Source organism: Mus pahari, chromosome 3 (assembly GCF_900095145.1).
Source record: "Mus pahari chromosome 3, PAHARI_EIJ_v1.1, whole genome shotgun sequence".
NCBI classification, from domain to species: Eukaryota; Metazoa; Chordata; class Mammalia; order Rodentia; family Muridae; genus Mus; species Mus pahari.
This window is the reverse complement of record NC_034592.1, coordinates 8,350,286-8,365,041: the sequence shown is the minus strand read 5'-3', so window position 1 is coordinate 8,365,041 and position 14,756 is coordinate 8,350,286. Positions and strand designations below refer to the sequence as shown.

General features: G+C 41.2%; 1 protein-coding gene across 10 annotated transcripts in view; it reads left to right on the top strand.

Annotated features, from left to right (window-relative positions):
- The window catches only part of Arhgap21 (Rho GTPase activating protein 21), a 119,329-nt gene that overhangs the window by 63,236 nt on the left and 41,337 nt on the right, over positions 1-14,756 (top strand). For all 10 annotated transcript variants that reach the window (XM_029536911.1, XM_021192013.2, XM_021192012.2 and 7 more), the window contains 2 exons: positions 11,696-11,788; positions 13,307-13,385. In XM_029536911.1, coding sequence (XP_029392771.1) covers positions 11,696-11,788; positions 13,307-13,385 — 172 coding nt within the window. The remainder of the gene's footprint in view (positions 1-11,695; positions 11,789-13,306; positions 13,386-14,756) is intronic.

Sequence of the window (14,756 nt, the reverse complement as noted above, 5' to 3'; positions counted from 1 at the left end):
AAGTATACATACCATCTGATTTACTAATGCAGGCTTGTGGGAAGACAGTTTGAATTGACTGTCAGGAAAACAGAGGCTGTTTTAGTGCTGCTTGTGGAAACCACGGTTTTGCATTTAGCAAGTCCTCTCGATGGAACAGTGTCCTAAGCCTGAGGGAACACTATATTCAGGTTATGTTGATGGTTATCTAGGAATTTATATTTGTTAAGCTAATTGAACTTGCACTTCAAGTATTTTATCTTAGTTGTAAATTACAGTTAATTTCAATAGATGACTTGAAGAACATGTGTGATTAGTTCACTCCACTGTTTATAGACAGTAGTGTTGGACTGTTTGGGACAATACAGCTATGGACCTTCTTTTACCTGCTTTGAATCCAGAGGCATGCTTATGCAGGAGTGGCACTGCTGAGTCCACACACACACACACACACACACACACACACACACACACACACACACGGAACAGCTTACACACTAGCCGCACAAGCATCCGGTTGCTCTGCAGGGTCGCTCTGGTTCGTGCTAACCTGTTTTCAGGGTTTGGTTACTGTAGTTGGCATGGGCAGTGGTTTGGGTTATAGTTTTATTTTATATTTTCCATAAGACAAAGTTGATTATGCATCCATTTTAATAGTATACTTGTAGGCATTTGAGTATTCCAGATGGGGAATTTGGTGGCTACAGAAGTATAGTAGGTGCCCATTGACCTTCCTTTTCAAATCCTTACTAACTCTTAAGGTTCTTATTTTACTGCAGTCTGAGTGAGTGACTTTGTTTTTAATACTTTGCATTTTGCTGTGTTCTTTGTCCATGAAGGTGCTGCACTGTGTATGCTAAGATGCTTTTTTTGGTTTATCAGTCACAGCCAAAGCTACAGTTTGCCCATCTTTATTTGGGCCTGCGATTTGAGACCAAGACGAGTTTTTTCTTGTGATATTTATTTTTATTTTCATGGGTCTTAGTGTAAAGTCTGTGCCTTTCCAGTTACTGTGCAGTAGAAACCAGCTCACTTATGGTGTCTGTCTTAGGTTGGTTCATAACTATGCTCTGTCCTGGAGTTGGCCCATGGAAGCTATGTAATACTTTCCAAACCAAGAATAATTTTATATTTTTACAGGTTTGTTTAAAAAGAGAAAAATAATACCAAATACTGTAGGTACTTACAGAGCCCTAAATATTGACTGCTGGTTCCTTACAGGCGCTCATCATATGTGTTGTTCTGTTCCACTGGTCGTTTGTATTGTTTGCTTTTTCAGACAGGATTTCTCTGTGTAGCCCTGCAATCTACTATGTAGACTGGGCTGGCCTCGAACTCCAGAGTTCAGTCTGCCTCTGCCTCCCGAGTGCTGGGATTAAAGGGCAACACCATGCCCAGCCCATTGTTCATTTTATTTTCATTGAGCCAACACTGCTTCTGTTTGCCGTGCCTTGACAAATGATTCTATCTGTAGTGCATTCTTCATTTGCTTGGACTGAGATCTAACAGTGCTTTGTTACGAATCTGTATGCATGAGGCTTCAGATTAAACCCACAAAAAGAAAAGGAACAAAAATCCTGACAATTTTTGTTCATTATGCAGTATCATAAAAGCTTTAGAATTGGGTGTTTAGTTGTTAGAAATTTTCTTGTGTATGCGTTACAGAATTTAAAATTTGAAAAATACTTGCCTTGAGGAGGCTGAGACAGAGACAGGCGTGTCTGAATTCAAGGCCAGCCTCGACTGTAAGAGATCAGGATCTATTCAGGATCTCCAGTGCTGCTTTCTCAGCACAAAGGAGATTTATTGGCTCTATAGGAACTGAGCACAGGGGATAAGAGAGAAAGCAGGAAAGGAGGGCGAAGGGGAGAGAGATTTGTCCAGATGACAAAGGGCTGCCTCGGGATAGAGAGGAGACAAGTGTGGCACATAGCAAAATGGCTGTTTACAAAGGTAAGAGGGGAAATCCTGTGTTAGGATGAGGTGTTTAATTGGGCATGTTAACTAGGGGAGCCAAAGGGGGCTTTTGATTGCTGAACTTCAGTACTTTGTTAGCTGGACCTTGGTAGTCAGCCTCAGGAAGAGAAAGTGGCTGAATAACGGAATAGACCTTGGGGGCTAGCTTCAGGAATGTAATCTAGTGATTTTTAGTAAGGAAAAGGGAATTGGGGAGAAGGACCAGGCCTGCCACAGCCATTTTGCCATGCTTATGTTCCTTTATGGGTCACAGAGTGAGTTCCAGGACACCCAGGCACACACAGAGACAGAAACCCTAAAACAAAACAAAAATATCCTTGCCATGTTGAATCTTGTAGTGTGTGTCTCAGATTAATTGGTCTGCATCTATTGGAATACCCTTAGGTTTTTCTTGTTCATCTTTTGATATAGTGAATATATATTGATTGGATTTTTAAATGTAACCAACTTTGTGACCAAACCAAGCTTGTTTGCATTGTTGTGCTCATTAACTGCTTGGTTCAATCTTCTATTTGAAGATTTTTACTTCTCAGCTCAGTGACTGTGTATTGTCTCCGCAGATGCGGAGTGGCAGCAGCTAAGCAAGGGGATGGGTGACTCATGCCGAGAGTTAGCAGAGAATGATCGCAGTGGATAAGAACTGGGGAGGAATGGGAAGGGGCAGTGATACGATCTGCTCCTGAGGGGAAACGTGAAGGAAAGATTTGTCAGTGAAAGTCTCACCCTTGAGTCTGGACCCAAGGAAGACTCAGCTGGGCCATAAAGCCGTGGAGGGGTAAGGGGGCGGTCTTCTGATGGACACTGCTTCGGACAGCAGTGGGAACACGCCTGCTTAGCGGGGACAGGGCAGTGGGCTGACGGCTGGCCAGCTGCTCCCTGCAGAAGCTTCTCAGAGGGATGTCTGGCACAGCGCCTCTGGGATGCTCGCCAGCTGCCCTGTTGGCCAGCCCGGAGCACCTTGCTTCTCTCCCTAGCCTTCGGAGACTGGTAGGCTCTTTCCCTTGTCTAGCTTTCCTGTGAGTCGGAGTTGACTATGAAGCCAGCTTTTACTTTACGTGTTTAGAAACTTTTGCTTACAGCTAATGAAAGATTTGATTTCTTTTGTTGTTTATTCTTTTTTAAATTTATTTTTATTTGTATTATGTGTATGAGTGTTTTGCCTGCATATATGTCTGTTAGTCACTTTCAGTCCTGGTACCCTCAGTGGCCCAAATAGGGCATTAGAACAGTGGTCCTCAGCATTCCTGATGCTGTGACCCGTTACTACAGTTTCTCATGCTATGGTGACCCCATCCATAAAATTATTTATTGTTACCACTTCATAACTGTAATCTTGCTACTGTTACGAACTGTAATATAAATATCTGACGTTCAGGATATCTGATGTGCGGCCCCTGTAAAAGGGTCTTGAGACATTCAAAGGGGTCCAGATACACAGGCTGAAAGGCACTGCCCGAGAGCTAGAGTTACACATAGATGGCTGTGAGCTGCTTTTTAGGTGCTGGGAATTGAACCTCTATCCTCTAAGAGAATAGCCAGTGCTCTTAAACCATCAAGCCATCTCTCCCACCCTTTGTTTAATCTTTGTTCTAAGAGTCTGTTGATTCAGAGATTCTTAAAAGTTAGTTAGTTTGTTTGTTTGTTTGAGGTTAAGAAAGCCATTTCTCTTCATGATTTCTATCTGGAAGGTTAAGTAATATATATTCATTCTTTTAGTAGTTACTTTGGAAATGGCACTTCTCTCTCTCCTGCCTGTGTGTGACTGTCGTGCTGTGTTGGATTCAGTGTTGATTTAATGAAATGCCTTTGTTTTGCCCCCATTCTTGCTTTGTACGTTCTCTACTAATCTTGGAGATACAGCTCTCTTCTTACTTGGCTTCTGCTGTTACTAGTAAGACATCATAAGTTGGTTATACCTTTGTTGAAGGTAAGCACAGGCACACGCACGTGCACGCTGTCAGGTTTTCTCGGTACCTTCAGTGCTCATGTAGCTGAGGGCTCCGGTGTTGGGTGGTGGAGCTTCTTGAGACTGTGGAGAGCCTTTGCTCCTCAAACTTTACCACAGTCTGTGTATCCCCCGGAGGGCTGCAATTCAGTATTTTCATTTCTTAAAAAATGACTAGATTTTTCATATTTCTGTTTGAAATAAAGAATCTGATGAGCGGTAGGCAATTTCAGTTTTTGAAGGGTTGTTTTGAAGGTTTCATAGCTAGTAAAAGATTGAAGATATGTTCATTAATAACACTGTGGAAATCCCTGCTCCCAACAGCAGCCTGTTGATTGTTCCTGTCTGTGGTAAGTTAGGTGAGAATTCCTGCCTCTTGATTGACCTGTCTGAGAAACTGAGGCACTAGCACAAGTTTGATACTGGGAAATAAGGAAACAAGAAGCAAAAACTAGTTATTCGATTATGCAAAGTAAAATACCTAGTTGTTGAGTATGGACTTTCCCTCCTTGCTCCCTCTGTGCTTTCTCCTTTCCCACCTCCCTCCCTCTGTTTTTGTAGAAGCAGGATTTCTTTCTGTTGGCTTGGCCGCTCTTGCTCTTGGACTCCTGGGCTCAAGTGGCTCTCCCGTCTCAGTCTCCCAAGTCAAGAGCTGACTACAGACCCACCCCGTTTACCTAGCAATATGTTTTTGAAACGATTTCTATGAATTCTTCCCAGAGAAAAGATGATGAGGGACAGGAAATGCGTTCTATGACTGCGTTTTCCATTAAGTAGGTACCGGGTACATAGTTGGAGCTTGTATTCACAGTGCTTGTTAGGTAAAGGGAGGATGCTGACACCTGTCGTCATGGCCACCGTGGTCTGTTCCTAAGTGACGGTTCTATGTCTTCCTTCTCACTCCCCACAGCCAGTGTCTTTGACAGAGATAAGCAACTGTAAAAGAACTAGAGAGAGATTCACACTAGGGTTTGGGCAGTTTCCAAAGCACGGCTCTCTTCTCTGGCTTTCCCTTGGCAGGGTTGCCGGGACAGCACTCTAATTAGGTGGTTTTAAGCTGGCTTTTCCTCGCTGCTGCATAGCTTACAACCTGGGTCACAGATACCATCCTACTGGAGAGCCCTGATCTTGTTCCTCATTGCTTTCCATAGCCTACATAGAAAGTATGTGACTCCTAACTTAATCAGTGTTCTTTGTAGGAATTACAGCCCCCTGCTTTGAACGTTTAGCAGATAACGTCTCATCTTTGGCATAAAAACTGAGCAGAAATATTCAAAGCTAAGTAAGTGTGAGAACACTTTAGAATTAAGAAATATATATATATATATATATATATATATATATATTAAAGTTTTATTTATTTATTATAGGTAAGTACACTGTAGCTGTCTTCAGACACTCCAGGAGAGGGTGTCAGATCTTGTTACAGATGGTTGTGAGCCACCATGTGGTTGCTGGGATTTGAACTCCGGACCTTTGGAAGAGCAGTTGGGTGTTCTTACCCACTGTGCCATCTCACCAGCACCAAGAAATATATTTTTTTTTGTTCCAAACATCTGTACAGTCTGTACCATGAGCCAGACACACTAAGCTGATTGCGTGGAAGGAAGTGATGCAGCGGCCTCTAGCCTCACGTCTTTCCGAGTGTTGAAAAATGTCATGTGATGCAGTGCACTTCCTCAGCTGGCCGGTTAATGAAAATGTGCCTTCTGTGCCCCCTTTCCTTCTCACTGTGTGGTGGTGTCCACAGCGTCATCTCACACTAACCTCATCACCATTTTCCCACTCTCAGGTGAAACAGGGCTGTAGAGCAAGAATTTTTTTTCAAATTCAAAATAGTTTCTTCTGTACGTTTATTAGAAAACATATAGACCCACAAATTTACACATAAAACACGGAAAGATGGAAATATAAAATGATGTTTTAAGCATAGAAATAAAAGTTTGTACGGTTGTCACAGGAAAAAGAAACCATTTTCCTGCCAGGGAAGGATATGCTAGAGTAGGTCCTGGCAATGAAACCATCTAGCGAACATGGAAACACAGGGTAAGGCTGGGCCAGGGAAGAGAGATCTAATAACGACCAGAATCAGAGAAGGGGCTGCCAGAGTTTGTGCTTTGTTAATTAAGAGGTGGTAATTTTAAGGTATCAATGAAAAACTTTTTTTGTAGTAGAGGATGCATTAGAACAGTGTCCAAAAAAAAGATAATTTCTGACGTGTAGCAAATTATTGAAGTTACAGAGCTCAGCAGAGTTTACTGAGGGATGAGGAGAGCAGGTACTCGTGAGTGGAAACATTCCAGCATCAGCACCCGTCCAGGGACAGCAGCGGCTTGGGTGAGCTTGTATGCCTCTGGAGGGGATGCTTGTTCATCCAGAAAACCCTACGACACAAGCAACTGAGGATCGATGAGTGCAGACAGCCCTGGTGAAGAGTGTGCAGTAGACAGAGGCACATCAGCACTAGTCAGCTGTATGGAAGGGAGGGGAGGACTGACTTCAGGGCCATAGCTTAGAGTGTGCGCATGAGAAGTGCTAGCTAGCTGTGGGCTAAAGCAGGCTGTGAGAACTAAATCCTTACTTGAGACAGGACACAGGAGGAAAACAAACTTCAAAATGAAAACTGGGCATTATAACAAAACAAAACAAAACAAAACAAACAGAAGTTAGAACAGCAGAAATGCAGGGGCACAGGGCAGATCCAGTGTTGGAAGTGCCTCCGTGAGCGAACAGAAACACAGCAAGAGCCTTTCCTGAGCCTTGTCAGGAGCTTGCTTGAACTTAGAGAGCAGTTCACTGCCACTGCGTCATTTAGCTGAACTGAGGGCAGAGCTGGCACTCTCTGTAGTTAGATGGGCAAATTGCATACTTCGAAAGGCCTTGGAGAAAGGTGTTGAAGCTGCTGCTAAGTTTTGTTGAAATGTGGGTATGTAGCGATCTTAGGAAGGTTTCTGAAGGAGGCTGGTAGTCTTGAAGGGGCGAGCACACGAAGGCGAGCCTTGACAAGCTTACTAGTCCAGGGTTGAACAGTGTGTAAATCCAGAGATGGGAAGTTGTTGCTTATGATTAATACATTTGTCTGGGTTGTCAGAGAAATCACAACCTTGAAAAGCAGGAACAACAGGGCTCTGACTCTTAGACATATACACCATTTATGAAGCTCCTGAAACAAGGGGAAAGACTAACATTACTGAACTTCAAGTGCTCTGAACGGCAGTTGCGGACTGTTCATTCAGAGAAAACTAGGGGGCAGTATCTATTGGATAACAGGCTCCTACAGTGTTTCTGCCTAGCTATAGCTCTGAAACTGAGTCATGTCTGACACCTAGTGGAGGTACGCTGGCTCTTTGGTTGCCTACCCTGTCCTTGAACTGAGAAGGCCAAACAGCTTCAGGCTGTTTCCTGTTAGCATTTTCCAGGGTGATGTTTTGAAGTGGATAGCAGTTACTTACTGAGCAGCCCTTACATCCATTCTGTGCACTTGAGATTTCTGTGCAGCATATTTTCTATAAACTCACAGAATTTTAATGTATAAGTGAACAGGTCCACTGTAAACTTACGGGATTTGAGTATATAGATAAGTATATAAGTATATTAAGTATAGAGCTAAGAAGATTGACTATAAACTAAGAGAATTTTAATTTGTAAATGAGTAGATCCACTGTAAACTCGCAGGATTTGAATATATAGGAGCAAGCGCATCCACGGGTATCTTATTTATAAACTTAACCTGGGGCTGTCTTGTGATTTTCACGTGTGAGACCTTTCTGAATTTGTCTCATGGCTTTTGGAGCTGTGTCAGTTCTTAGTGTTAAGTAGAGAGGGTAAAAAGATTGGTTTGTGCTCAGCTTCTATGTAAAACTCTATTGTGCAGAGTACTCCATACTGTAGAGACCCAGTGTAGCATTTCGCTTTTGCCTGCAAGTTAATTCTAAAGTTCTTTATTTTTTTAATTTGTGTTTTGAGATTATATCTTTCTTTTCTTCAACCTCTCATATATACCCATATCCCTTCCTTCTCAGATTCATAGCTTCTTTTTCTTTGGCAGTAGAAATTATGGTTTTGAGGTTTTGTGTATGCGTGGGCATGTATGTGTGTGTGTGGGTGTGTGTGTGGGTGTGTGTGTGTGTGAGAGAGAGAGAGAGAGAGAGAGAGAATGAGAATGATGAAAATGTGTATATTTCTACATGCAGTCTGCTCGACCTGTTATGTGATATTTGTATATGTATGTTTTCATGCCTGACCATTTGGCACTGGACAGTCAGTTGGGCATCTCTTCCCTGAGGGAAACTGGCTCACCCACTCTCAGTATTCCTTAGTTGCCTGTAATTCTTTGTCTATAACTGAGGACTCACAAGTCGTCACCCTCCCTGACTCCCTGTGAGTATGTCTGTTGGTATTGTCCTTGTTCAGCTCATGGTTAGGCATTCATATTAGTTAGACTTCATGGGTGCAGCTTTTCTGACATTCTAGGAGACACGATGTCATGGCAAACATCCTGTTCTCTGACTCTTACAGTCTTTCTGCCTTTCTTGGGCAGTGATCCCTGAACCTTCTATGTAGGAGTTGTTTTACTTTGGAACTGAGCCCCATCAGCTGTACTTTTCCGTAATGATCTCCACCTGTTGCAAAGAAGTTTTCTTGGTGAAGGGCGAGGACTACCTTTTTTCTGGGTATAAGGGAAAAATATTTAAAATGTAGTTAAGGGTTATGCCGACTTAGTAAAGTGGCGGTTATAGCTTCTTCTCCAAGCCCCATGACTTTACTAGCTAGATTTCTAGTATCAGGCATGATCTGACCTGTTGAGTTGGCCTTACGTCCAGACAGAGAGCTGTTGGCTACTGCCAAGTATGCAATGCCGCTATTACACTCTAAGGGTTAGCGTGCTGTACTGGTTGTTCTGGTTCACAGGTGTGCATAGCCAGGGAGGACTGTTGCTTGCTCCACCCATTTGGAGACCTATGTGACACCTTTTGGAATCAGGGGTGCTAGTCCTCAGGAGACATTCAGGTTAAGTCCATCTTAGATCTTCAGGGCCTGTGTCTGAAATGCACAGTGTCTTAGCAATAGGGTCTTATTTTCCACCTCTTGGAGGCAACCAGGGGCAGCGGCAATAGCCTATAATGTTTTGGGACTCGTTTTGGACAACCTTGACAAACAATTCAAGAGACAGTTTGTTAAATAGTTTGTGGCTCTTGAGGAGAGCATTATCAGCCCAGATGGGATAATTTCATTTAAGCTATATGTGTATAATTTAGGTAGATAATAGTATGATTTCCTATGATGTTTTCTGATATTCTTACTGTTATTTTACCCTCTTCCTCCCTTTTCATTCATCTCATACCTACTTTCCTTAATTAACATCGTCCCCCCACCAGCCCCTCATTTTCCCTTCAGGTCAATTATATCCTGTTGGAAGAAAGATTGTTAATTGAAAAAAATCCTGCCTGGCATTTTCTTGATTAATGATTGATGTAGGAGATCTTAAGCCACTGTGGATGGTACCAGCCCTGGTCAGGTGGTCCCAAGTGGTTTAAGAAAGCAGCAGAGGAAGCGGTTCAGCAGCTCTCCTCCATGGCCTCTGCTTCAGTTCCTGGAGCCAGGCTCTTGCCTTGAGTTCCTGCCCTGGCTTTGCTCAGTGATAAGAGTATGACCTCTTAGCAGACCTGAGAACTGTGAGCTGAAATCTCCCTCCCCCCGTCGGCTCTTGGCTGCAGGAAAAACGGAGACAGCTGTGCCACTTTGCACTGCAGGAGAAACCCTAAGACAGCAGTGTCACTTTGTCACTTCCTCATGGCAGCTACCTGTCACCGTTCCTGGGATGAGGTTCTAGCTCACAGTGGTTTTCATTTACATTTCTCTGCTATTTAGTAACGTGGGATTTTTTTTTTTTTCACTATGTTGACACTGCATGTCTACTGAGAAGTGTCTATTTATATCTGTTGCCCATTTTTAATTGGGTTGATCTTTTTTGCTACTGAGTTTTTATAGTTTCTTAATAGTAGGATTATCAACTTTTTTTTTTTTTTTTTAAGATGTGTGGCTTGTAGTGTTCTTCTCTTGTTCAGTGGGATATCTCTTGACTGGGATGGTCAATTCCTGTTTCTATGAAAAACTATTTTAGGGTATTTTTTTTTCTCTTTTGTTTACTGTGTTTCTGGAGCAATGCACACATAAGCGTACAAATACACACATATTTGTATGTAAGTAACAAGACAGGGTTTTTAGTCTGTCCATTGCCACATTTACTTTGTTCTGGCTGTAGTGATATTTTGTTCTATAGCTCTTTTCAGGGTCTGTTTGATACCTGGCATAGGTCAAAGGTTGTTATGCTCTGTTGGCTCTGTGTACTTTATACTTAAAATTTCAGGTACTCTAAATGTTGCAGGCGATTTTACCTTTAGCGTTCTTCAAAGAAGTTTGTTATAGATTTAAGTCGTCTCTCTATGAAGATGCATACTTCAGTCTAAGCCACCAGTCTCTTTGGAGATGGGAATCAAGTTCACAGCAGCACCATTGGGGCACTCTTGGACCTCTGTGCCCTCTTCCCCTTCACCTCTATTCTCTTTGGACTGTGCTCTCCAGCTTTCTTCTAATATGACAGTTAAGTTTAATGGATATTTTCCCAGCCAGTATTTTCTGATTTTTCTGCAGGGATACAAGTTTGATGACTTCTAATGTGGCCCACCTTGACCTGTGTAAATATCATTTACAATAAAATGAACATATGTATTAAATACCTTTATGTTAATCCCATAGCAGCTTTGTCAGGTAGGTAGGATTACTATCATTAGCCCATTGCAGATGAGCAAACTGGCGTGCACGCCTAAGGAAATTCCATAAAATCACGGGGAGATACAATTGCCAGGTAAAAGAAAGAGTGTTCAGTTTAGCCTCAGAGTCTGGAGCTAGTCTATAGTCCAAATTTCTAACACAGCCCCAGGTGATGCTGATGCTGCTGGTCTGGACCTTGAGCAGTGTGTGTGGGGGGGGAGGGGGAGGGGTTTGTTTGTTTTATTTTTGCATGGTGTTTATTACTCAGCTGACCCGCTTTCTCTTCTCTGAATCTTTCCTTGACATCCATTTCATGGAACCTGTTATTAGATTCTATGAGATTCTATTAGGATCACACAGGAAACTTGTTAACAAGATAGGCTTCTGTTTTGACTCTAGAACACTCATTTTTTCATAAGCACTGTGAGTATACAGGTGGGTCTGTGGACCACAGCTTGTGCAATACTGACTGTACCCAGGTTGATTGCATTCCCCCTGTCACCACGGCTTTTCCTATTCCTCTTTAGCCAGACTGTCTTGTTATTTATTTATGTCTTTCTTCCCATCAGCTTTTAGAAGAAAGAATTACTTCAGTATGTAGCGCAATTCAGTATTAGGAAGCAGTAGTCTGGTGTTGCTGTGTACGCTTTAGTGTTTGTTAAGCTAATCCCTTCAAGACTTCAACCTTCTTATACTCTAGTGCTCATTGTATGTATTAGCTGTGGGAATTGGGAACTATAAGGTATGTCTATCATATAGTATAGTCATTAAAATACAGACTATGCTCAGTGAACGGAGTCAGTCAGTGCGGTTGCCATTTTGTTATGGAAGAAGCAAGCAAATGCTTAGCCAATAAACATCCCAAAGTTTCCTGTTAGCATCCAGATTTGGGATGTGTTTACTACTTTATGAAAAATCTCTGCTCTCATTTTAATTAAATGTCATTTTATGTGTGGGGGTTTTAATAAGATAGTATAAATAAAGTAAAGCTATGCCTTGGGCTTTTTTTTTCTTTCCTAGGAAAGCAAAGGAACCGATTGGAGCCGATGGATACCATATTTGTTAAACAAGTGAAGGAAGGAGGGCCGGCCTTCGAGGCTGGCTTATGTACAGGTGTGGGGTCTTCACCTTATTCTCATTTCTGTATTGTTTCCTTTTCTCTCCCATGTGCTTTCCGCTGTCTCTTGTACATCAGTTACATCTATTGTAACTGTTTCTGAGATACAATCTGTCTTTCTGGAAACTCAGTGGATGTAGCTGAACAGACTTAACAGTGTAACTTGATAAAAAAAGTGTGGCACTTTCAGTTAACACACAGACTTGCAGTCTCTCTGTAAAAACAACAACAAAAAACAAAAACACCTACTTGTTAAAGTTGAACATTGACAAAAGGATTACAAAATAACAAACTGATAAAGATATTTCTTTAGTAAAATGGAGATTTTATTTTTGAATCCCTAAGTCTGGAAGTGGCTAGTCAGGCAGGCAGCACATAGAATGGCTAAGGTTTCCTGTGAACTTGCAAGTCCCTTCATTTCCAGGCATCACTGGGGTGCTCTACTGAGGCAGATTTAATACATGTTTGATACAAAATCCTGTTAATTTGATTTGTGATTTTAATAAAATTAACTTAAGATTAGCAAATACTTCAAAATATTTTTCTCATTTTTATGCAAAAACAATTTAAAATAGGAATTGACAAAACTTCCTTTAGTCCACTTTGAGTAAAGTGTATTTTCCACTATAGATAAGTAAGTAGTACCACTAAAAAGATTTACCAAAATTCAGTATAATTATCTTTATCATCGGACTTAGAGTAACCCTTACTTTACTATCATTAGTAGGTACAGTGTGTGTGAAATTCTATTAGAATGCACCACCTTTCACATTCCAAGTGTCACAGTTTGAGAAAATAAGTTGGAACTGATATGATAAGCACAGAAGGACTTATTTCTGGTTTTCATTTCTCTGTCCTTTGTGCTTTTGTGGCTTTTCTGTTCCTCTCAGGTTTTCTGAGTAATCCAGTATTTTCCTCCATTAAAATGAAAAGTAAATTAACAGATATAAAGTTTAAAAAACCTATACAGACGTCCATATTTAAGTTTTATAGTATACTCACCAATTAACCAGATACATAGAGTGGAAGAACATTGTTAAAAAAAAAAAAAATCAGTGGATAAAAATCAGCTGATACTGATGAAGTGTACAGTCGGTGCTTGAAGCCTGGTGGGTAGTTTTCTGCAGCTGAATGACAAGGCCGTGGAGGAGTGGTTGGTAGTTCTGTGGATCTTTCTAGTTGATGGACGTAGCACTCACCTGGGGCATTATCACTTCAGTGGAAGGTCATTGCTCTCAGAATGCTTAGAACATTGCTATACTTTATGAGCAATTGGATGTAGTAAAAGGAAGATGTATTTTTGTAACAGGTACTTTAAAAATATGCAGGCATATTTTAAAAATAAGGGCTTACTTGGTCTGGGGGTGGAGCTCAGGCAGCAACTAGTTTGATCCCAGCACCATGGAAACAGTAAAGAGGAGGGAGCAGTGTGGGGATTTCTCCACAGTTACTCAGAGGGAGGTCTTTTGGGAGTTCCTAATATGTTGTTTTTCCCCACCCCCTCTTCTTTGAAGGTGACAGAATTATAAAAGTCAATGGAGAAAGTGTCATAGGAAAGACCTATTCCCAAGTAATTGCTCTCATTCAGAACAGGTAAGATTCTTGAATCCTGATTAATATGGGCTGATACCCTATAGCACAGGTAGGTTTTATACAGTTCTGTGCTCCTAGGACAAGGTTAACACAGAATTTCCCCCAAAACTGCAAGTTGTATATGGTATTGCCAAATATTAGCCCACTGATTGTTGAGTGGGTTTGCAAGTTGTAATATTCATTGTAATGTTCACAGTGTAAAATCCTATGGGGTTTGAAAGCACTCATTATAGATTTAAAATATGAGTTTTCCACTTTGATTTCAAGTGATAGATATATAATTTGTTTAAATATAGAAATAAATGCACACTTGGTTTTCTAAAACAAGTCTTACTGACATTCATATTATTGTATTTTGCTGAGCAGCCTTATTGAATAAAATCACTGGCTTATGTTTCTTCATTTGTTTTAACAGTAAGATGTTATTTTTAAATCCATTTGCCTGTAATTTACAGAATGATAGCATTTTTCACCCTAAAGGTAAATACATATTTATAGAAAGAGTATTGGTAGGACCACAAAGGCAATATTACCTTATTACTATAAAGGTAGTCTTACTTGCATGGACACAACTAGAAAAATTTAAATACCATTAAAAAAAAAGATTTGAAGTCAAGAGAGGTTACAGTATTGAGTTGTGCGTGTGCAGTGAGTCTGGCTGTGATATCCAGTTTTATCTCTGTTTGAAGAGGTTCTTCCTAAAGTCAAATGCATGTCATTGGATTGCAGAATGGTTCCCCATAGCTTTATTCACCTGTTTATAACTCAGTTGAAATTCTTTATTTTCTAAAAGGTCATTATTTTGTGTGTATGCTCATATGTGTGTGTGTCAGCCAGAGGACAACCGTGGGCGTCATCCTCAGGAGCAGCATCCACCCCAATTGGAATGGAGTCTTGTTAGGTTAAACAGAATCTGGTTACAGGTGTCCACTGCCCCCCCACCCCCCCACCCCCCGAATTACACGTTCATGACACCACGCCTGGAATTTTTATGTGGGTTCTGAAAATTCATCCAGCAAGCACTTTGCCAACTGTGCTGTCTCCCCAACCGCCTAAGGTTTTTTTTTTTTTTTTTTTTTAATCAGAGGTCTCTAAGTCTCAAGCAGTTTGTGCTGTTAATTTAAATTATTTAATACTTATGTCCTAATGCATTGTGATATTTTTACAATTAAATGTCATGATTAATTAATCTCAGAATATTTTCTTTGATATTTTAATATTTAATGAAATTCCTAAAGAAGCCAAGTCCTTTTTTTGTAATTGTTCCTCCCGCAGTAATCAAGACCACCACTACACCAGCACACCAGTATGCAGCACACCAGTACACCAGCACACCACTACACCAGCACACCAGTATGCAGCACACCAGTA